This window comes from Rosa chinensis, chromosome 1, assembly GCF_002994745.2.
Source record: "Rosa chinensis cultivar Old Blush chromosome 1, RchiOBHm-V2, whole genome shotgun sequence".
NCBI lineage: Eukaryota > Viridiplantae > Streptophyta > Magnoliopsida > Rosales > Rosaceae > Rosa > Rosa chinensis.
In genome coordinates this window covers 28,245,481-28,269,052 of record NC_037088.1, presented here as the reverse complement: position 1 = coordinate 28,269,052, position 23,572 = coordinate 28,245,481, and the positions used below count along the sequence as shown (strand labels likewise).

At 37.1% G+C, this 23,572-nt stretch overlaps 2 protein-coding genes and 1 long non-coding RNA gene across 7 annotated transcripts; 1 reads left to right on the top strand and 2 right to left on the bottom strand.

Moving 5' to 3' along the window:
* Positions 1-3,491: 3,491 nt before the first annotated feature.
* Positions 3,492-6,593, top strand: LOC112183524. 5 transcript variants are annotated; one of them, XR_002929917.2, is made up of 5 exons: positions 3,492-3,699; positions 3,821-3,944; positions 5,073-5,182; positions 6,119-6,200; positions 6,310-6,593. It is a non-coding gene; the product is annotated as an uncharacterized LOC112183524 (long non-coding RNA). The 5 variants fall into 5 exon arrangements; XR_005806844.1 differs by having other exon boundaries at positions 3,821-4,465; XR_005806841.1 differs by lacking the exon at positions 6,119-6,200.
* A 2,454-nt stretch (positions 6,594-9,047) lies between these two features.
* On the bottom strand, positions 9,048-11,640 carry LOC112182067 (desmethyl-deoxy-podophyllotoxin synthase). Its single transcript, XM_024320496.2, has 2 exons — positions 9,967-11,640; positions 9,048-9,863 (listed from the first exon to the last, which is right to left on the bottom strand). Exons 1-2 carry the CDS (start codon positions 10,894-10,896, stop codon positions 9,531-9,533), a joined length of 1,263 nt encoding a protein of 420 aa, XP_024176264.1. The 5' UTR covers positions 10,897-11,640; the 3' UTR covers positions 9,048-9,530.
* Positions 11,641-19,219: 7,579 nt separating this feature from the next.
* LOC112196763 (protein LOW PHOTOSYNTHETIC EFFICIENCY 1, chloroplastic) lies at positions 19,220-21,756 on the bottom strand. Its single transcript, XM_040514891.1, has 2 exons — positions 21,620-21,756; positions 19,220-21,484 (listed from the first exon to the last, which is right to left on the bottom strand). The coding sequence occupies exon 2, from the start codon at positions 21,478-21,480 to the stop codon at positions 19,423-19,425; it is 2,058 nt and encodes a 685-aa protein (XP_040370825.1). The 5' UTR covers positions 21,481-21,484; positions 21,620-21,756; the 3' UTR covers positions 19,220-19,422.
* Positions 21,757-23,572: the final 1,816 nt, after the last annotated feature.

The window sequence follows — 23,572 nt, the reverse complement described above, 5'->3', positions numbered from 1 at the left end:
AGACCAAACACATCAAGAGGTCCAATCCAAACCAGCCCAAGCCGGAGGGATGAGGGAAAGTAGGCTAAAACACAATGCCCAACGTACCCACTACCCCATATCCTCGCCCCAGCACCCAGACCAGCAAGAACCAAAACCCTAATGAGTTTGCTAGAGCCGCCGAGGCCACAGAGTCAGTCCGGTGGCCGCCCTACCCGAACAGCCATGGCATCCATACCGAGTACCAACGTGTTGGTATTCCGCCGCTACAACAACACGATCTTCTCTGAGTCAAGTAAGATTCGCTCGCCTCCTCTGGAACACTGACGCAGAGCCTCCGATCCAACACTGCAGCCACAAGATGATCAAAATTGCCTCTCCTCAGCAAGGGTCTTCTGCGATTTCTCACCGAAAACCCGAGTGTGCCTAAAACCCAAAACTGAGTTCGATACCTACCACCTACACCACCGCTTTGCAAGTCACTGTCTCTGAAGGCTTGACCCAGAGCATCATTTTCACAGCCAGAGGATCCTTGGAGTTGCCGCCGTACTTATGCATGAAACCTAGGGTTTGGCCTAGATGCTTCGAGAAAACGGGAGCGTAGAAGATACATTATATTATAACCTAGATGGTTAGATCATTAATTAGTGAAATTATTCTTGTCTAAATGTGAGGTTTAGTTTGACAACCTCTTGACATAGCATTTCCATTTTCCACATATAATTACGTACTTTGAAACCCTTTGATCCTCTTTTGTAGGAAAAAAAAAAAGTTTTGCCTTCACATCTTCATGGTCACCGTCAATGAATCAATCCCTTCTTTCTTCAATTTGCTTCATTGTCTCTTTGACATGCATCGCTGTCATTCTTGTACTTGTCTTCACACAACAAGAATATTACTGACATCTTCTTCACACAATACCAGCACCTTAATTTGCTTGGCTTTAGTGACACTTTTCTAGTCACTTCAGGTCTTGAGAGGTTTTCCTCCCTCACTACTTAGAGAACTTTTTTATCTCATTTTGATGTGAGATCATTTCATACCTCACTAATAGTTTAAGGCCTTCATGCCTCTTGGAGCTTCCATGAACTCTAACTTGCATGTCTTCATCTTCATCGACTTTGGCCACCAGAGAGTACTTTTATTTGGAACTTTCACCTAATCTTCGTTGCGCCATTGTGCAATTTAGGGTGCCTTGTCAACTTGACACCATTATTGTGCCATCTTCTGCCACTTCCAGGGATCATTTTTCTCTTGACACCTTTGTGCCTCTTTTTCGTGGCACCATTTGTACCGTGCTTCATTTGGGATTTATACCCTTCATTCTTTCTTTTAGGGATATTAAACCCTTCAACGTTTATTAGGGATGCTAACCCTACATTACTTTAACCCTTTCATCTTCTTTAAGGGATTTTAACCATTTACCTTCTTTCAGAGGCTTTTACCCTTTCACCGAGGACCACATTATGTTCTTTTTCTTCTTCTCCATCTATTTTTTTTCTCCCTCATTTTCTTCTTTCTTCTCCATATTTTTCACTCCCTTCTATTTTTCTTTCTTTACTAATTTCTCTCTCCCTTTTTTTTTCTTCTATTCCTCCCTTTCTTTCTTTTTTTTCTCCCTCATTCGGACTCCCTTTCTTTTCTTCTTCGCAATCTTCTCTCTCCCTTTCTTTTTTTTCTTCCTTCTTGTGCTTATATCTCTCTCCCTATTTTTTTCTTTATTAATTCCCCCCCCTTCATTTTTCTTTCACCTTTTGCCCATCAGCAATAGTTAATGCACCGCAGATTTTTTTTTCCTCCACCACCTTGCAACAACATGAGCAAGTCTTTGTATAGCCGGTCACTCTAACTCTTCAACCTCTTTGCAACCTTTGAGTTTCAAGGTACGTTGAGATCTTCATTGAGAATTTTGATTCTCAATTCTTTTAATAGTTTTGGAGCTAGCAAATATTTTACTCCAACTATCTCACCAAGATACCATCACATCTTTCTCATCGCTCATGATCAGCACACTTGACGCCATAATACTCATACATGAGCAATTTTTGACCGTACCCAAAAGATCGAGGCTAGAGTTCTGATATCATTTTGTTGGATATCAGCGAAACCGTAAAATAAGAAAAAATAATAATTTGGGTAGGGAGATATGATGCATGAATGACATACAATATGGAAAATGTACAGTCCAAAGACATGTACAGAGCTCCTAGAGAGAGATATGGAGGAGACTCTCAAAATACCTGATAAAGGAATTCACTTTTACAATAGTTCTACAAAATATTCTTCTCAACCTTACTCAACTAGACTAGCCTATTTATACAGGTCTACATTAGACGATGCCATAAGTATGACAATTACAATGCATATAAGTATTAGACAGTTACGCACAATAACTTAAAACCTTCCTAACTCCCATAACCTATAAAGCCACTAACTCTCACCATTATCCTCATCATAATTCTCACTATTATTTTCACCATAACTCTCAACATAATTCTAAATTAATGTCATTTCCAATAGGATTTTCTTAGGCCCCATTTGTTAGCCAGGAAATCAAATCTGGAATATGAAATAGTTTTCCATTCCATTAAATTGTTGTGTTTGGTTAAGTCATAAGTCTGGAAAGGAAAGTAAAATAAATAAGTTGACCGGAGTTCAATTCCATGAGGCGGAATAGAAATACCACCTTCACTCAATGGAATTGAAAATTTACTTGTTTAGCCCCTCATAAAATCTGGTCAATTAATAATTCATATCTCCACTCATTCATTTTTAATATTCCGTATTTAATTCGATTGGGCATTATTGGAAAATCATTAACAAATTAATTCTCTCAAACCATTTTCTAATCTCAAGTCTTGAATCCTTCCAAACACCACAAATGAAAATGCTAAATCAATTCCATTCCATCTTTGAAAGGAAAATTAGTACAATTTTTTTTTCTCTGTAACATTCCGGTCAACCAAACGGAGTTTTAGTGCTCGCTGCAGAGTATAACTTAAGATGTGCCTGTTTTAATTGGCATTTCCTCTTCCGGATGTGAGCTGTTTGAAGGTTGGGGCCCCTCCACTGCATTGCTGGATTAGCGTGCATTACTGAGGAGCTCATAGTTTGTTACTCCCTCCATTTTTATATAGTTGTCTTGGGATGCCTCATTTGCGAGTATTGTCTTTCCTAACACTATTGTGGTACGCTTTGGTGTTTTGGGTTGCAATCTGTTCTCTCCTTTATTTTTTCTTTAATTGTTTGGAGTCCCTAACTTTGTCGTTTCTAGTTCAGAACAATGATATGACATATTTAGTTTTATTCGACCAAACAAAGTGAAAGCTCCAAAGCAAAAGACAACGCGAACATGCAACAGTCTGGCTGGAAACAGATAAGGTAACTAATTCTTAATATACTAAAGCTCGGTTGGTACTGTACACTGTTCATCTTGGCCCGAAATGAAGTGACGGTTTTGCCCTCGCTACTTGCCTCAACTACAGTCTTGCCATTGTTTTCCGAATAAGGGCGATGGAGGCTTCGAGAGAGACTGATCGAGAGAGAGAGAGAGAGAGAGAGAGACAGCAACTCTGAGACAAAGGAAAACACCCAAATACCCAAATCGTTGATCCCGATTGTGCCACTACTGATTCTTCCGTGTCTTCTACTTTTGCAGCCATCATCTGCTCGGTCGTTGAATTCTTCTATCTCTACAGTCGTGTAACCAAGATTGAGAGAGTGGGTTCTTTGTTCTGCGTTTGTTTTCGATTGCCTGCCTTTGATTTGTGAATTTGGATTTGGTTCCGTCTTTTTTGCTTATCATCTTCCCTGATTATGATCCTGCTATTCATGCAAACAGTTTTGTGATCGGTGGGTTATAGTTTGAAAAATGGTGAGAGCATTTCTCAGTTCGTGTAGAGGGGGCTGGGTTATTCGGTTTTGTTCTGGTCGAGAGGAAGACGAATTTGGGTTAGTGGTTTAAGGTATCTGTTTTTGCTTTTTTATTTTTTACTAATCGATTGAAATCTAATTGATTCTTTAGGGTTGTCTATATTAAACTCCGTTTTGTTTAGTAGTTGTGTATATTAAACTCAAGTCCAAAGCCAGAGTCTGGTGAGTTGGGGTTCCTCTAGCCCCTCGGGTTTGGTAGTCATAAAGTTTTTTTGTAGTGGAAGAGCAGATGAAAGACTGTGCCTGGCACTGGTGCATAGTTTGGGTTTCCGATGGATTTGCCTGTGAAGATTCTGAGTGTGAGGAAAGAGAAGAAGGTTAGGAAATAGAGTACTGAAAAATATTAAGGTGCGGGTGAAGTAGAGGAACCCCATATCTGTTTAAGATGGTGGGAGGCAGAGGAAGTGAGTAGTATAGAGAGTGAAACAGAGAGTTTTGGATTGTTATAGTTGAGTTGATCGCATACATGTAGAACTGCAACCAGAATTTTTATGAAGAGAGTGAAATGCCACTGGACAACGCTTCATCAAGTCTGCTGTTCTTCAATCCTAACGTAACTATGATCTTAAAGTCTGCTGTTATGCATCATCTGCTACCTAAATATGATAATCTCCTTAAATCTCAGTCCTGCTTTTAATAATTCAATCTGGAAATCATATGCATCACTCGTCAAATTAATCCCATCATGTTATAGTACTACTTTTCCTTTTTTTTTTCTTTTTCTTTTTTCAAGCAGTAAAATAGGGGTGGAAGACTGGAAGTTATACATATCATATATAATTTAAGGGTTAATTGCATAGAACTAGATTCCTAAAAGTAGTCGGAAAGCCTTAAAGCTTCCCAGCTTTTATTATACATATCATACCAGTCCGTCATGCAAAGGGATGATCCATTATACCTTGAGAAGGTAGGCATCAACCTTTTTATTGAGAATGAGAACAAAGTCCAGATACTTATTGGGAGGCCAGGTCAACATATTAGTTTCCAGTTTACCCACCTTTGTGTTAAGGAAGCAAGGAAGGACTGTCAGTTTTCAGTGATTGTTTATATGTTCTGATCATAATGTTTTGTAAACCTGTAGCCTGTAAAAGTATTCATGATCAGTTCTTGATCCAATTGTTCATGACTTGCTATTAATATAAATATGTAAATGCGTACAGTCTGCAATGGTACCCTGAAGGAAAACAGGAGAGAAAGAGCCCACAGCACAGAAAGCTTTGTCTTGGGGAGCTTAACAAACCACCACTTCCAGTTTGTGCTATCTCCACAGGTACTTAGCTCTCAATACCTCTCTGTTATTGTATTTGGGAATGTGGGTTTTTCAAATTTTGGGATCTCGGTTACTTTGTTTGAAGCTGAATTGTGATGGGTTGCATTGAATTTTGGGGTTGGTTCATAAACTTGGGTGCTTTTAATAAAGTCGATACATTCGATGGCATTACTGTTTATCTCTGATATAATTACCATAACCGTGTTAACCCAAATGATACCAACCTCATTCTCGATTTTCCTGTAATAAAAATGTATATGAATCTGAATAGTATCCATAGAAAATGAAACTACTGATGTTTTAAAGTAACTATATCAATCATAAACACATATTGTTTTGACTTTCTGTACTGTTTGATATTTTCATTATGAAAAAATTCTGAAAATTTATCATTACGTTACGAATTTTTCATGTTGTGTGTCAGGAATGAGTACGGATGTAATTTATAACACAAGAATGCACTATGCTATTTACTTGATAGATAAACTGCTATTTTTTCTGTGTGTCCAAATTTAACAATTCAAGGCCAGCTTTTTCTCTTCTTCTACATCATTCATTTTAGAATTTAGAGAGGTAGGGCTAGGGATGGGAATGGAGGTTCATAAATATGTTGTTTTCTTTTTCCCTTGGTCTCAAATTCTAGAAAGCTAGGTGATGATTTAATAATACCTTCTTAGACTGTATCTAAGAAGTGGTAACTGTATGTTGAAATCATTTTTCCCCTTCTAAAACAAAGTTGTGAGAATTTGGTTGTTGCTGTATTATCATTATTTTTTTTAGCTATTGTTTTTAGTGTTTGCTAATCACCATATAACTTCTACTTTCCTCTGCATAGAAGTCTGATTGAAATTGGATCAGTTCACTTAATTCTCTTCACCTATATCTCTATTCCGCATAAATTTGAAAATACTGACATATCCTATATCTTCTTTATAGCTTTAAGAAACAATGAAATCTATACTCATCAATGAGATAGCAATTCCAGCTCCAGCATTTTGTGCAACTGCAATGACTGCTGGTAAAATTGATAATATGATCTTTAAACCGACCCAAGCATTTTTTGAACCTACCATTACCACTTTTCTCTTGCTTAGTGCTATATCTTAGACATGCTGTTCCTTTTGCAGGTAACTAATAGTTTGGATCAACTCCAACATTTTGTCAACCACAATTGGAGCAGCCACTTTTTTACACCTGCTCCAGCAACAACTTTTGCTACGCTGGCTTAGAACTAAACCTTTTGGAAAGTTACAACTGAAGCTGCTAAACCTGTTGTACAACTAGCATTTCTAAACCAACTTCAGTGACAACTTTGTTAACCTATTTTTTTCATACACTTCTGTTACGTTAACGTTTTTGTATAAAAAAATCTTTCACTGTTTCAATAGAATGCAATAATTTTCCTTTTGTATTTTATCGTTATCATTTATTTACAATTCCGCAGCAAAGCGCAGGTATAATTTCTAGTTAACTACAATTAAAGGATCAATAATGCCAGAGACAAACCAACATTTGCAAAGAAACTTGGATTAGGGTAGAAAAGGAATGGCCACAACATACAAATCATCCCTCCTCTTAGTATTCCATCCCGCTGATTCTGTCATGTCAAGTTGTTCAAGTTTGGTCCCACTGGGGAGTTTCCAGTCAAAGTGATATAGCAGTTGAGCAAGTGCAAGTTCCACTGCTGCAGTTCCAAATGTTATGCCTGGACATATTCTTTTCCCAGCTCCAAATGGAATAAATTCCAAATTGGACCCTCTATAATCAATGGAACCACTACCTTGGAACCTCTCAGGCTGAAAGCTGTCAGCTTTTGCACCCCAGTGTGTTGGATCTCTCCCCATTGCCCATACATTGATTAAAACTTTGGTCTGTTCTGGTATATCATACCCAATGATCTCAGTGCTGCTGCTTGCTTCTCTTGCAATTAAGGTACCTGGAGGATGTAACCATAGAGTTTCACGTATTACTAACTTCAAGTATTCTATTTTCTCTATGTCGGCCTCATAGATTTTCCTCTTCCTGGCAAGAACTTGTCACACTTCTGCTTGTGCTTTCTGCATTACTTTTGGAGTTCTCATGAGTTCGGACATTGCCCATTCTGTGGTAGTTGCTGAAGTTTCGCTTCCACCGGCATACATTTCCTGATCAGAAAACAATAGACATTTTTAGCTTAATTGATTGACATTAATGTTGGCCTATTCACACTGTCTAAGCTTTTTGGGTTAGTAATTGTCTAACATGAACTAAAGCCATACATGTTTTAGAAGTTGTGATTTGGTATAAAATGAGGATGTGAAGCCAGCAAGTCTTGCACCGAGAAAGTTACACAACCTACTTTACATTCGGTAAATAGTTAGCTTATAATATAAATGAGAATTATATAAAAATACTAACCAGGGTTACAGCTTTGATGTGGGCTGTTGTGAGATCAAATTGAAGCCCACCAGCGTCTTGGAGTTTAAGAAGGACATCAACAAGAGCATCTTCTTGTTCATCGGCAGCATCATGAGCTCTGCTAATTGTTTTATCTTTATGTTCACTAATGACATCATTAAGAATCCGGTCGACCTTTTTGTTTATTTTCTCAAGGGCATCTGATACCTGTGAGATAAGGGAGGAATTTCAGGGAAGGGAACAAATCAGCCAGGGCAAAGCCTCCGGCGAGGAGCAGTGACTCGTTGATCAATGCTGTAAACTCCTTTCCATGTTTGCACTTCTTCCCTAAGGCTGCACGGGCAGGCACATTGTTTTGCATGGAGAAAATCACCTCACTAAGATTAAGATGACCAAGCTTGGTTTGATAATGATCCTTAATTGATTGAACAAGATTCCATGCCTCTTCTTCTCTTATTGATCGATAGGACAGCACTCTCTTTCTACTTAGGAGCTCCAAAACACTAATCCTGCGCATTTGTCTCCAGAAATGATTGTAGGGACTGAAAAAGACCCCTGAAAGAGCATTGGAGGAAGCTGTCACAGCAAGATCACTAGTAGGCCGCTGCAAGAAAATAGCCTCTTGGGTCTGCAACAGCTCTTTGGTTAATTCAGGTGATGAAATGACTACAACCGATACTTGTCCCACTCTGAGGTGAATGATAGGTCCATACTTGCTGGCCAAGTCTCTTAGGCAGTGGTGTGGTAATGCACCTACCAACTGAAGCAAGTTTCCTATAACTGGTAGCTTCCTTGGACCCGGGGGCAACTTAAGTAGTGTCGGGATATGAGTGGCTTTGAATCTCATCCAACAAAGAACCAGGATTACTAGGGCGACCAGTGAAGTATAGAGAGGAAGGGAAGGAATATTTTGGATTTGGAGCAGTAGGGGCGCCATCACAGAAGCTCTTATCTTTTGGGGCTTCATTTGATTTTAATTGCAAGCAAAGGTATAGGTTAGTTGTGTTGATTCTTGGAACCAATTATGTAGATGCTCAATTGGAATATGACAATATAGACAACTCATCAACTCAGTAGTTACAACTCGCAAAGAATCTAGTTTTTTTTTTTTTAGATACTTCAAAGAATCTAGTTTATAAAATACAAAATGTATAAAAATAGAAATGCTGGAGCTAGATCCATAAGGCTTCCTTGTACAGTTGGTTAGATTTTGGACGTCAACAACTATATTGTGAATGTCATCCACCCTCCATGCAATTTAGCAATCAAAACCATATAGTCTTTCTTCCCCTCAAGAATCATTCCTGCCAAATTGTTTTGTCATTTGATTAACATCATGCTGTTTTTCAACAAAGTTTATTGGTTGTACAATTTAGATGACCAAATTATTTCCGACTTCATTGACTTTTTGGAAAAATGCTCACTTCAGGTAACAGAAAACTGAACATTTACATTTATTCAGGTACAATGCATGGGTCAAGGAGTACATAGAATTTGTCCCAGCATAAATGACTCTTATTCCAAGCGAATGTCTACAATACAGCCTATTTACAATCCTCTTGTAAATAGATATTATTCAAAGCGTCCTTGTTAGAAGCACATAAGAGATACATTAAAACAATGAGTAGTAAATGCATTTGGAAAAACTTTAAAGAGAAGCTAATTGTTTCATTACAGAATGTAAGGAGTGGCAATAACTTTCAAGTCATTCTTCTTCCTTGCGCTCATTCCCATTGATTCAGTCATGTCAAGCTCTTCTAATTTTGTCCCATTGGGGAGTTTCCAGTTGAAGTGGTACAACAGTTGAGCAAGTGCAATCTCAACTGATGCAGTTCCAAATGATATGCCTGGACAGATTCTCTTACCAGCCCCAAATGGAATAAATTAGAAGTTGGTCCCTTTAAAATCAATGGAAGAACCTTGGAACCTTTCAGGCTCAAAGCAATCAGCACTAGCGCCCCCAATGCCTTCGGTCTCTCCCAATTGCCCAAGCATTGACCAGGAGTTTGGTTTCAGATGGTATATCATATCCACTAATTTTACATGTCTGAGTGGCTTGTCTTGCGATTAAGGCAAGAGGAGGGTGTAACCGTAGAGTTTCCTTTACGACCAATTTCAGGTAGTCTAGTTTTTTAATGTCTGCATCATGGATTTTCTTCTTGCCTGCAAGAAGTTGTCGTATCTCAGCTTGTGCTTTCTCCATTACTCTTGGATTTCTCACTAGTTCTGCCATTGCCCATTCTGTGGTAGTTGCTGAAGTTTCACTTCCAGAAGTATACGTGTCCTTCAAATCCAAGGTTAATTATCTGCTCAGTTACATCTATTGCAGATTAAGTACCATTAGTTGCTAACATATTAGAAACAAGACTGCAATCTTTATTTCTTACCATTGTGATAGCTTTGATATGCTTGGTTTTGACATCAAGCTGGATCTGATAACTACACTCCTGAAGTTGTAAAAGCACATCAACTATATCTTCTTGCAGAGGATCATCACCAGCTGATGATTCTCTTTTCACTTTATGATCATTGATGATTTCATCAAGCATCCTGTCCATTTTGCCGTGTATTTTCTCAAGGGCAGGCTTGAAACGTGTGACATGACGAAGGAATTTGAGAGAAGGGAACAAATCTGGCACTGCAAAGCCTCCTGCAAGCTGGTTGATTTCATCGATCAATGAGGTAAATTCTTGTTGATGTTTGCACTTCTTCCCCAAGGCTGCCCGGGCAGTGATGCCGTTTTGCATGGAGAAAATCATCTCGCTGAGGTTGACCACTAGCTGTGGCTGTGATGCTGAAGAATAAACTGTTTCGACAAGATTCCATGCCTCTTCTTCTCTTATTGATGCAAAAGAATGCACACGCTTTGTACTTAAGAGCTCCGACACGCAAATCTTGCGCATTTGTCTCCAGTAATCATTATTAGGACAAAAGAGGATACTTGAAAAATCATAAGACAAAACCTCAATAGCAAAAACAGTGGGGCGTTGCGAGAAGGCAGTCTCATGTGTCCTCAACACCTCTTCAGCTAGTTCCGGAGATGAAATCACTACGGCTGATACTTGTCCCACTTTGATGTGCATGATTGGTCCATACCTCTTGGCCAAGTCTCTTAGAGAATGATGAGGTAGCGAGCCTACCAACTGAAGCAAGTTTCCTATAACGGGTAGCTTCCGCGGACCTGGGGGCAGACTAAGACTTGAGGTATGGCTGCTTTTCAATCTCTTCCAATATAGAACTAGGATAACTAGCGCAATCAGAGAAGTACAGAGAGGAAGGGAAGGAACATTATGAATTTGAAGCATTAGGGGCACCATGAGAAGCTTGGGGCTTTGATTGTGCAAGCAAGCAAAGGAAAGATTTTCTTGAACTATTAGAAAGCAACGAACCTAGTTAGTGTTAAGCACTGGAAACAACTCATGATGATAGTTAGGTCAAATAGGTATATTGATACCAATACATAGAGATTGCAAGCACTAATCAGGTCAAAAATGTGGTACTAATTGTCCCTGCGTGGGTGGTGGATCTGCAGAATTTAGATGCGATCGGGTAATAAAACAATAATAATATTCTGTGTCCAATATAAATTGTCTTACATGTATAACAAATGCAAAACCAGAAGCTAATCTAGCACATAATTAAACACACATGTGAGGGGTATGCATTTGTCTTCTATTTTTAATAGATTGAAAGAAAATTTGAGGGTTTCATGCTAGTTATTAACGCCCAGTTTATCTTACCCAATGTTTTAAAACTCTAAGGCGTAACCTGAAGCTTTTTGGGAGAGCCTTGCACAAAGAATACACATATATATCTATATATAACAATACTAATATAGATTGTTCTTTGGTATTCAGCCAGATTTTACAACTGTAGACTAAACCAGAGACTTTACTACTAGAGATTGTTCTTTTGATAGCTTCACTGGTACAAATATGCAGTCATCGTTGGCTAATATTGCAACTCAACTTGAGCATTAGGCTGATCCTTCATGCAGAACCACCATTGATAGATCTATACTATATAGGAAACCTAGAAAGGAATGATTTTTCACTGATTTATTTTAGAATGACTCTTATAGGATAATATTGATTGTAATTACGATGACAAAGTCCCTGATTTTTGGGATTTGATGAGTCCTGCAACACCCTTCTGAGCTTTCTCTTACATATACATGTGCATTCTAGGCAGAATCTTCAGTCATCATATGCTCTTGTATAGAATTAAACAATATACCAGTCCTATCTGTCAGGTATGGCCAAATTTCATACTTAATTGATAAGCATGCGGAAGATTATACAAACAAAAAGAGGTAACATGAGGAGGAGGCATCAGATCCTTATTCTCTATTTTATACAAGGTATGGTAAAATCATCAAAAATGTGCCACACACAAACGGACCTTGTCCTCAATTATGTGGCAACGCCACAGAAGGAATGTAGAAACAGATCGAAAGAGAAACATATTTAACAACAGAGAAAGAAAAGAAACTCTTAGTACAGTTATGTTATATACATACATAAAGCATCTCTTGCTTGTCATATTTTCTTCTCTCTACTGGGTTACTAAAAGATGTTAATATATAATCAAAGGGTCAGATTCAAATGAATTGGCAACACATTACACTCTTTTACATTTCACTACCCTGTTTCGTGTTTTATAACAATGACTATGACTAAGCATGATCACTTGGAACTCAAACTGATGATGACGCAGCAAAAGTTGGGAGTAGATGATCCATTGAAGCTAAGTGAGTAGTGAGTAGTGTGTGGTGGCATCACCAAACAGTCTGATCGATTAAAAATAATGCATGAAAGCTAAGTGAGTATTGACCCCGCTGAAATCACTTCATGAATCTACAAAGGAGAAATAGATGCACACTCATTCGGAATATATACTAATATAAATGCTGTAAGGCTTCATCCCACTCGAAAAATTTCAATGCCACATAGATGACCCATAATTTTATTATGCTTAACAAGTATAATCAAAATTCAGTATATCAACTAAATGTAATTTTTGGAATCTCAAGTCTTCAATTTTCACTATCCATCTCCTCAGCAATATAATTATTAAGTTTGGGTGAGAATTAGTATAGATGACTATGAAATACTCATTATCACAGGTTATTCACAACCACATCTGGTGCTACAATTTTGATTAGGAAATGCTTGTCGTAACTGTACCAACTTAAACCAACATTCTCTACTCTTCACCTATCTAAGAGAATCCAACATAAAGTTACTGGTAATAAGAGAATCCTGCATCAACCACAACATGAACTAAGAAGCAACACAGTCTACACCTCTCTAAATCAAAGTATCATTATCACAAGCATAACTGTTGATTCGACTTTGTGCATGAAATAATTGTTGCATCTGTACCAAAACCAGACGCACATTCTCTACAAATTGCCTTCCTCAAAATCTTACCAGGCACAAGGTGGATCACCAGGTTCCCAACTATTACCAGTGGTATATTAAAAACCTATCTGAAAAGTTGAAAGTCATCTGCTAGCTTAAACATACACCTAGTAAAATTGATGGCATGCTTCCGCCCTAACACCAGATTTTTGAACCAACATACTGTAAAGAGTTGATCATGACCAGCAACGCAAATTGGACTTTAAATTACTTTCGCAGACAACTAACTACACAAGAAATTACTAAACCTCACAAACCCCTTCTTCAAGATATAGCCTTCATAAGAAATTTAAACAAGAACATTTTACTCTTCCCAACACCCAAAAAGAAAAGAAAGAAAAAATGATTAGACTGTCTGATCATGTATGCATCCCCAAATGACGACTTAGTACATAAATTACTCACATGAAACAGAATGCTCTTAGCTCAAAGTTTTGCAACAAAAACATCATTAAATTTGCACTTGTCTTTCATTTTGTTATATCAAATGCTGCACATCATCACTCTGTAAACCTCATAATCGTAAACAAACGTACCAGTAAAGAAACATCATTTAGGAACTAACAATTGTATCACAGATGGCAAGGGATGGTGATTCTATAAAATATTTTGGTGTGTGTGTGTGTGTGAATTAACAGTGTCAGCACTAAAATTGGGTGAGAGTAATTAGCAACTTGGCTAGATTCATGATGGTTATATGGGTATTGATACGAAATTCAACTGCTAATTTATCATCAGTATCCTAGATAGAAAGAGTAAGTGACCCTACACCAGCAACTTACTCTTCCTACTGCTAAATGTCTAACCTTCACAAGCTTGTTCAACTTTTGCAGCTTTGCCTATATAAATCAAGTCTGGAATAGCTAAATAAGTCTAACCTTCACAAGCTTCTTCCTTCACGATGTTCATATTTAAATATCCAACTTCTTTCCACATAAGCTTGCCAATCAAACAAAGAAAAATATATAAAAAGGAGATGAAGCCACCAGGCCATCATGAAGTCACAGTATGGTATAATATAATGCTCAGAAGGATGGTATAATATACAAAAAGGAAAGTCAGAGAATCACGATATGTAACTGACAAATTCATGTTACCAGTTACTTCTTGGCTTGTGGTTTCCTCGAATTTTTCCAATGCTTTCTCCTAGGGCCCATGAAGGAAGAAATTGGATGTCAAAGCATAACAGTAGAGGAGGAAAAGAAGCAGCTCCAGATACGACTTGTAGTGAAAAAAAACTATGAGTAAGTTACAACTTACAACATTCCTAGTCAGCAGAACTTACTTAAACAGGATTTCTGGCCGGAGTAAAAGCAAGTTTCCAATTGGGCCTATTCCTCAAAGACTAGTTCCCCCTCTATGACTTCAACCCTCTCAGGAGGGAGGACACCTAATACGTGTTTTTCCCTTTCCATTCATCAGTGCGCGATACGAATGAAAAACAAGGGCATAGCCAAATGAGCTTCTTGGATTTCTGCACTTTCACCTAAGTTCCCTTTTCCATCAGCAACCCTCACAAAAAAAAAAAAAAAATGTAAGCAGAGGAGTTGCTTGAATGCAAAGTAAATAACTAAATATATGATTTCAACATAAGCCAATTGGAGTATATGCTTTCTCCTTTATAACCAAGAAATGGAACCATTAAAATATTAAATTAGAACTGTTTGCCATCCTTCACAACAAAAACAGTAAATTGTACCCTCAACAAAAAGAGGAACCAAGGAGTAACCAAAAAATATTTTCTACTCAACGTCAAAATCAATACTTGATGCATCAGGAGATAATAGGAACCATATTAACAAAGTTGGAAACAGAAGATTCCATGATAAGAAACGAATAAGATTAATTCAGAAGATTCCATGGTAAAGAAACGAATAAAATTAATTGGCCAAGTTAGATGGACAATTGGCTAAACTAGCCAGTTAAACCTCCTTTTAAAACTTGACTGTCTAGCATTTTCATCTAATATTTACTCCTCAATCTCTGTTCATCAAACTTTAGGGTAATGTATATGATCATCTAACTCGTTTGCAGAGAAGTAATTATGATTTCAATCAGCGATTTACCTTATTCAGCTTTGTCAAAGACCTCTTATCGGTGCTTTAAGCCTTCTTTGTCTGCTTGCCAAAGACGGCTGAACAACTCTACTTAAACCCCTAATAGGTGGGGGAGAGGCATGGTAAATAACTATGTATTATTATTATTATTCTGAAGATGATGGTAAATATTTCCTCTCAGAAAAGGTAAATATTAATTCTTTTTACCGCTTTGTCATTTTTCTTGAGCTTGTACGCTTGAGCCACTTAAAAGGAGTTCTTGAACGTGCCACAGATGCTGTCTACAGAACTACAGGAGAAAACCAGAGTCAACAACTCAAGAATTACCATGGTAGTCAGGTAATTGAAGATGTATTTCCATACATAAATGATTGTCCATATAAAGATTGAGAATCATCACCATAAGAATTAATCTGAATACCATGGTAGAAAACATGTCTAATACTCATGCATACTGTTATGAAGCTGGATGCTTCATTGGGCTGTCAACTTGTGTGGGGTGAAATTATAAGGAAATCCACTATGAGAAAAAATATTAGCCTAGGATCTAGCTTGTTTTACATGTAAATCTCTTCAAATTATCTTTTACATGCCTTCAAAGGTGAGGTAAATAGGAAAACAACTCACCATCCTTTTATTTGCTCTTGCCATTCAGAACTTGAAAAGAAAATGACAACTTAATTTAAAAAAAAAAAAAAAAAACACAGAATATACCTGTGGAGTTTGGGCTTTCACATCATCAGGGTTAAAAGCTCAAATTAATGATAGAACAAAAGATATCAACCTAAAGTTCTTGTAGAAATTAGATGCTCATTTGATACTCCAAGTTGGGAAAACTACATTTAAATCAGTAAATTAAGAGCTCATGAATGTGACCACATGTCATAGCCTACTTCAACAAATTCAGTTCAGAGTGAAGACAGAAATGGCTAGTACAAGACTATCCACCATTCCTCTACATAACTGATTTCTTAGAAATCCAACACAGGATATATTCTAGAATCTAAAATATAAAGAGTAAACAGTAAAGGTTTAACCGGTCCCATCATCGTCGTTCATCAATTTGTCCAAGGAACAAAATGCAAATATAAAGCCATCAACACACACCTACATGTGTGAACACAGACACACAAGCACACTTACTATTTTTGTATATTATGCAGATTAGTATCACAAGGGCTTTTCCTTCTCTCTCTCTCTCTGTGCTGTTGCTGCTGAATTAAATCACATTTTTAAGATCATTGATTTTGTGCATATAGATTTCCAGTCAACTCTCTCTAATGTTCTTTCTGTTAATATTATTTAAGGTAGTTTATCACCAAGTCTGTTGAGAATATATACATCCCACATGGGTGTGGGATGTATATATTCTCAACAAAGTCCCTCTGGGATATACCACTTATATGAAGGTTTTCTTTGATGGACAGGGTAAATACCAAAAACATTCTAGTCAGAGCATACCTAGACTATCAAAATCATTTCTATGATTAACTAAAACAATGTGAAAGTCAGCCTGTAGATAGTTAAATGCTATAACTCAATGACAAATCAGTTGCTACAGGAGTGGCAGGACATTCTTTAATCTATAAATATGCTCATAGCTACCTTAAGGTCACACAATATGCAGATAATTCCACAGTTCAGTGGTGGAGGTTCTGATATATCTTGCAAATGTGATGCCAGTTTCAAATCTGAATATGTACCTAGATTGTTGTCAATATGTTATAGTCGAATCATGTGCTAAAGCAAAGGGAAAAAAAACAAAAACAAAAACAAAACAAATGAGCTCTATAATATATTTTGGGAGAAAGTGCAGCAACTGTTCAGAGAATATATGAGTATTACAAAATGTGAAAGAATACATTACTAAATAGATTGAAACAATATTTATACAAATTCCCTAGACAATCCAGGTCAACTTACCATTTATGAGCCGCAACAACGTAAGAATATCTGGTAGAGAACTAAATATGCCCAATCAATTGCTACCGGGCATTCTAATCTGTAAATATGCAAATCATTACTGCAAGATCTCAGACGATGCAGATAACTCCAACTTGAGTACTGGAGGTTATCTGATATACACAAATTTGAAGTCAGCTTTTCATTTTGCAACCCCTGCTTCATGGATCTGTCTAAAAAGTAAAAAATAGGGGATCCGTTAAACCCCAGACCACCTGGGAACAAACCATGGGCCTGACAGTTTTTTCTTTTCTAAAGGAACCTCAAGCCTGACCGTAGTTGGTAATTCTGAATTTGCATCTATTACTATATCTGGGTTCAATACATTCCCTCTACCTTTGAGCTGTAAAATATTTGGGAGAAAGTGAAGCTAAAGTTCATAGAATTCTAAGAAGATATATCTAAACTTCACAAGAAAGATGTTCTTATCATTTGCCAGCTACCTAAACCTCTTACTTCTGAATCATGTTTGATTATAGATCAAAACACAAAAGTAATTACTAGCACAGGCACTACTCTCTCAGTTGCAGACATGAAATGACTATAATATCGAGTTTGTCCAATGTTCATGCACAATTATTTATCTCCACTCTCTAATGTCAATTTACGATTTATGATCCACCAACAATGTAAACTTCAGCCTGTACAGCACTAAATAACTCAATAACCAAACAATCGATTCTGGGCATTCTAGTACGCTCATAATTGACCTGAAATTCATGCAATTTAGATAATTCCTCCTTGATTGATGGGAGTTCATCTCATAATTTACATAATAAAATTGGTATTGAATTTGCATGTATCACTATATTTTCTGCAAATATGTTAAAGAAAACATTAAAAACAAATTAATTAATAAATTTGAGCACTAGAATAGTTATCTACCTCTAGATCTCCCAGAGATTATCTCGAGAAAATTAGAACTGAACTACACATAGTAGATTTCTTATGATTTGCCAGCTGAGTAAACCTCTCAGTACAAAGAAACAAGGCTCAAGCATAAAAAAGATAAACAGACATGACCTGGCCTTAGAGATATGAGATATTCTTGAACAATACCATCATCATAAATTCCTACATGTAAAGTTGTCACTGATATTTGACCTAATACGACGTTCAGTAATAACAGCAGAATGGGTTCACAACCTAACCCATGACTGGAACTATATAGAAAAGAGAACAAGAGACAGAAAATCTAAAAAATGATCAACAAACAAAAGAGAATAATAAATGGGTAACATCATAAATCTTGATTTGTCAGAGTTAATGAGGGACATGTTGGGCATGATTGGTGACCAGGGCAATATGCTCAACTGTTCAGCTTATTCAGTGCTCAGACTTTGAGTCTCTCTTTCGAAAGTAAATACAATCAGAGAATCAGAACTACAGGTTCTCAACTCTATTAAGTTGCTTAACCATGATTGCATTTGTATATTTTAACCTTGCAAACTTTTTCTTCCACAAGAAATTATTGTTTTTTGTCAAGATGATACTCAGTAGTTAAACATTATCATTCCTTATCAAATCAAAGAAAATGTGCAATACTGAAGAAAGCAATATACTCCAACACAAAAATCATTCTATAACAAGCACATAATAAGTAAGGAGTAATATATCTAATGGATAATTTTAGGGTCTGTTTTACTAGTATTAGTGCATATCTAGCACATGTTTTAAAAATAATAATAATTAACAACCAATTAGGTTGCCCGACTAACTTATCAGAGAATTCAATTTAGAACTGACCTAAATGCATTCTTCCAAACACAAGGTTCCAGAGGCTGGAAATATAATTATAAACAATCAGGTTGGCCTAGAGCATTCAGCTCCACCTGCAGTAGGTATAATGCATTCACCAGTTCTAATCATTCAAAATCAGTAAGGTTACAATGTGGATAAAGCTATTATGTTTTTAATCCATATTTAGAGATAAAAACATGTAGTTCTTTTATCTTCGTCTCTCTTATGTTTTTAATCCATATTTGGTAAGACAAGTATATAAAATATGCTCAAGGGGATGATGGGGTTAGTTTGGAATTTCAAAATTCAATGGATCACTTCCACAAAAGTACTAGTTTGGTAGATAATTAGATATTCATTTGCTTAGGATCAATTCCAAGCAGCCCAACAATTATGAGAAATGATCTGGTTACTGAAGGCATAAAAATCATGTATAACAGAAAAAGAACAAAAGAAAGTAAATAGATCAGAAATTTAAAGAGTGAGGTAAACTGTTACTTACAAATCAATAAATTTATACATCGGGGTGTACATTCAGATGGATGGACAGAGAGCTCATGGTAACTAATTCCACATTGGTTTGTCAAGGGCTTATATTTCCTTTCTCTCTCTCTAGCTATCAAGTATCAAATGGTTTACATCTCTGAGTTCTTCAAAAGTTTTAGGTAGAAGATTTTCTACCTCGCAAATTTTCCTTTTTCTGCTCAGGTGGACGAGGCCCTAAGAGTTTTAGATCAAAACTAGCTCCAGAAACCATTGAGGGTTGGACCAAAATATCATAAGCCTTTGCAGAGAGGTGAATGCCCTGGTTTTGAGCCCTCAAATATAACTCGTATGCAAGCCTTGGTTTACCTTCTTTAGCAAGAGCCTCGATCATCATTTCATAAGTAACATTGTTTGGAGGAATATTGTTAGCTTTCATCCGATCAAACCAGTCATATGCATCAGCACTGCTTGAATCATTTCGTGCACAGCCACTAATAATTGCATTGTATGTGACTAGCGTTGGCTCAATCCCTGATGAAACCATCTCTTGAACAATGGTCTCCACCAAATTAAATTTTCCTTGTCCACTGAAAACTGAGGCCATGATTGTGTACGCATACAGGTTGGGTTTTACACCAACCTTGATCATATGTTCCCACACCTGGTGAGCCTCATCATAGAGTTTCCCCTTTTCAAGAGCACTGAGCAAGGCCCCATAAGAAAGGATTGTGGGTTTTTGACCTTGTTCTACCATTCTTCTAAAAATCTGGACAGCAGCAGAAGTTTCTGCAGCCTTAGAACAGGCAACTAGAACTGCATTCCATTCCTTACTTCTCGGTTGAAGACCTTTCTCTTCCATCTTGTTGAGCAACCTGACACCCCATCTCCAAATTCCCTTTTTTCTAGCAGCAGTCAGAAGAATATTAAAGTGAGATACTACCAATTCATATGACATGTTATTTGGCTTTGGCCCCTTGTCCAGCATATCCTCATAAATCTCCAAAGCTGCCCACCATTTCTTAGCCTTTCCCATCACCCAAATAACGTGATTACAGACGGATAGACTTATTTCAGAATGCCTTTCTCTTATCCTACTATACAATTCTTTTGCCACATTATAATGGTCTTCACGGGTACAGGCCCACAAAAGGCGCTCAAGCTCTGCCCGACCAAGTGGTACCCCAGCATTATCCATCTTTACTAGAAGTTTTAGCACACTGATACTTAAATTATCATCCACCACAAGCCACCGCCGCATCACTTGGTAGCAAACACGTTTTGTAAAGTTCTCGAGCTTTAGAAACTCATTTTCCCAGTCTTCTTCTGAAACTTTACATATATCACCATTACGATACTTTGCTCTGACCTCGACAAAGAACTCTAAGGCTCCAACTCCATCTTGCATTCTCTGATAAGCCAGCAATGCTGTAGAGTAGGTCACTGAAGATGGAATCAAGCCCTTCTTCTGAATATCCTCAAGAACATCAAGGGCCTTACTACTTAGTCCTTGTTCTACATAAATTGCCATTATAGTATTGTAAGTTATAACATTCGGTTCCACCCCTTCCTGCGTCATATCAGCCAAGACTTTATCCATTTCTCCAAACTGTTTAGACTGCTTCACTGCACCCAAGAGACTATTAAAGATAAATAAATTTGGGGTAATCATACCATTAGTTTCTTCCTTCCTCCTCTTAAGCCATTCAACAACAGCAAATGCGGAATCCATAAACTTGTCTCTCCCAAAACCCCTGATCATGGATGAGAATACTTGAAGAGGCAAATCACCCTTGTCCTTCAGAACCTCTTCCACATCATCTGCTGTTTTCGCAAACTGTAAGCTCGATGCCAGCGCACGCACATCAACAATCTCACTCTCCTCAATTCCCTCCACAACAACATCCTTGCTCTCACATTCCCCTAACAACCCATGTTGCGATTTGTCTACACTAATCTCATTCCCAATAGCTTGTTCCTCCAAAGCCCAAGCCGACACAAAAGAAGAGCCCTTGTTGGGCTCACAATTGCTAGCAAGTCTAAGTCCAGAGTACCTAGAAACACTCCCACATCCAAAACCAAATTTGAAAACTGCACTAGCTGTACCATAGCAAACAGGAAAAGCAAGACCCCACATCTTTTTTCTTCTCCTTCTCCGAGTACTGAGTTTACAAGAACCCAACTGGGGGACTATCCAGGTTTCAGCTCTAGATGGCAGGGTGATTAAAGCTTGCATCTTTCTTTGGTAAAGTTTACAACTTGGGATTAGATAATTGGTAGTAAAGTTTTCATCTTTACAAAAAGAGTAAAGCTTTAAGTAGAGACCAGAAACAAGAGGAATGAGGCTATGGAGAAGATGGGTAGTGCATTCGTACCTGAAACTCCAGAATTGCAAAGCCAGCTGAGTTGAGTTCTGGTCTTGTTTCTCAGTGATGTTGTGGTTTTCTCCCAGCCATTCAATTCTAAGCACCAGCAGTTTCAAACTAAAGGCCTTTCGGTCGGGTCGGGCGGTCTGACCGTCGGACTAGTCCGACCCGGGATGGCAAAGGACTATCTCGGCTCGGCTACGCCCTGTGACTGGCTAATCTCTTCTCCTAATCGGTAAAGAATTTGATATTGACAATAAAAAAAAATAAAAATAAAAAAAGGAAAAAAATTGAGATAAAAGAAGGCAGAATTATATAAATGGTGAATGAATTTTTACTCATTTAACATTTTGGTCACTCACTTTTCAAAAATATAACTTCAGTTACTCAATTTAAACATCGTATTTCACTTTAGTCATTCCATCAATTTTGTCTGTTAAACACTCGTAGATATTTTGGTCAAAATGCTATTTTTATTTTCTTTTTTCTACTCTATATTTTTTCCGTCAATTTTGCACTTTTTTTTTTAATATGGCGTTCATTAAAAGGAAATCCAAATAAATGACAATTAGGATCGGATAAGTAATATATAAAACCACAATCTTGATCAAGCTTCAAACTCAATCATTGTCGATTGCAAATAGAAACTGTAAACACGGGAATCTGAAAACAAACAAAATGTAGACACGTGTACAATAATAATAACTTTATTAATTTAAGTGCGGGTTACAATTTTTGGTAATCTTCTGATTCTATCTCCGACGATGAATTTCACTTAAGGGCTTGACAATTGATCTTGAGTTGTACGATGGTCATGAGAGTCGACACGTGACGAACGTTTTGACTTGAGGTTGGTGAGGAACCAACTATTTGACAGCTTGATGGTTCCTCACGAGCTTGGGAGGCTTCAGAAATTTTGAGAGTGTTTTCTTCTCTTTTTCGGCCCAAGTCCTTCTCTTGATTTGAGAGGGAGTATTTATAGTGTCGGCGTCTCTCTCAATTTGGAATGCCTTGATGACACGTAATTAATTGCATTTTCCTTAATAACATAATCAAATAAATCAGCCCTAATTAACTTATTTAATCACGATTATTAAGGAATTAGCCAATCAATTTGATGGTTGATTTTAATTGTATTTCATTAATAGCATAATCAAATCAATCAGTTTTAATTAATCGATTTAATCACGACTATTAAGGAATTATCTAATTAATTTGATGGCTGATTTTCATCTTGATTATCAATTTAAATAAATTGATATCTAATCAACAGACAAAATTTAATACTTGATTGATTTGACTCGGAATCAATTGATTTAATTTAATTGATTCGCCTTAATATCAACTAATTAAGTGATTTAAGTCGGAACAAATTTATTTATTGGCATTGGGCCTTTCGTATGCCGCCACGTGTCATTCCCTGAGTCTGCTTGGTTTTGCTTACTCATAAGCCGCATGCAGATTTTGTGGGACCCACATGCCGACTAAATTTGTTCGGTCATAATTTCAAGTGTTGACCGAATTAGTTAATGAATTTTATTTTCATTAATTTTTTTGGTGTCTACAAATGCCCTCATTTCAAGGTGCGCAGTAAACATGTTGTCACGTGTTGGAGGTGTGACTTGAAGTTTGAATTTGACTTTTTTTTTTTTTTATCAAAACTTGACGCAGCGCTTTGCTTTACCGTAGCCAACTTCTAGAACTCCAAAGTTGTAGAGATTCCCTTGGAATCTTGATTTAAAATTGTAGAGAGTCTCCCGAAAACTTGATTTAACTTAGATATCCTCTTATAATCAGGATTTAATTTTGTAAATATGGCAATGACTCCAAATGAACAAGTGACAAAAACCATAATATAGAAGTATATTTTTTATTAAATATTTATGAAATAAATCCTTAATTTTTTCAAATGAGATATTTGTTCACAAAATTTCAACAATCAATATAAAGATCACATATATT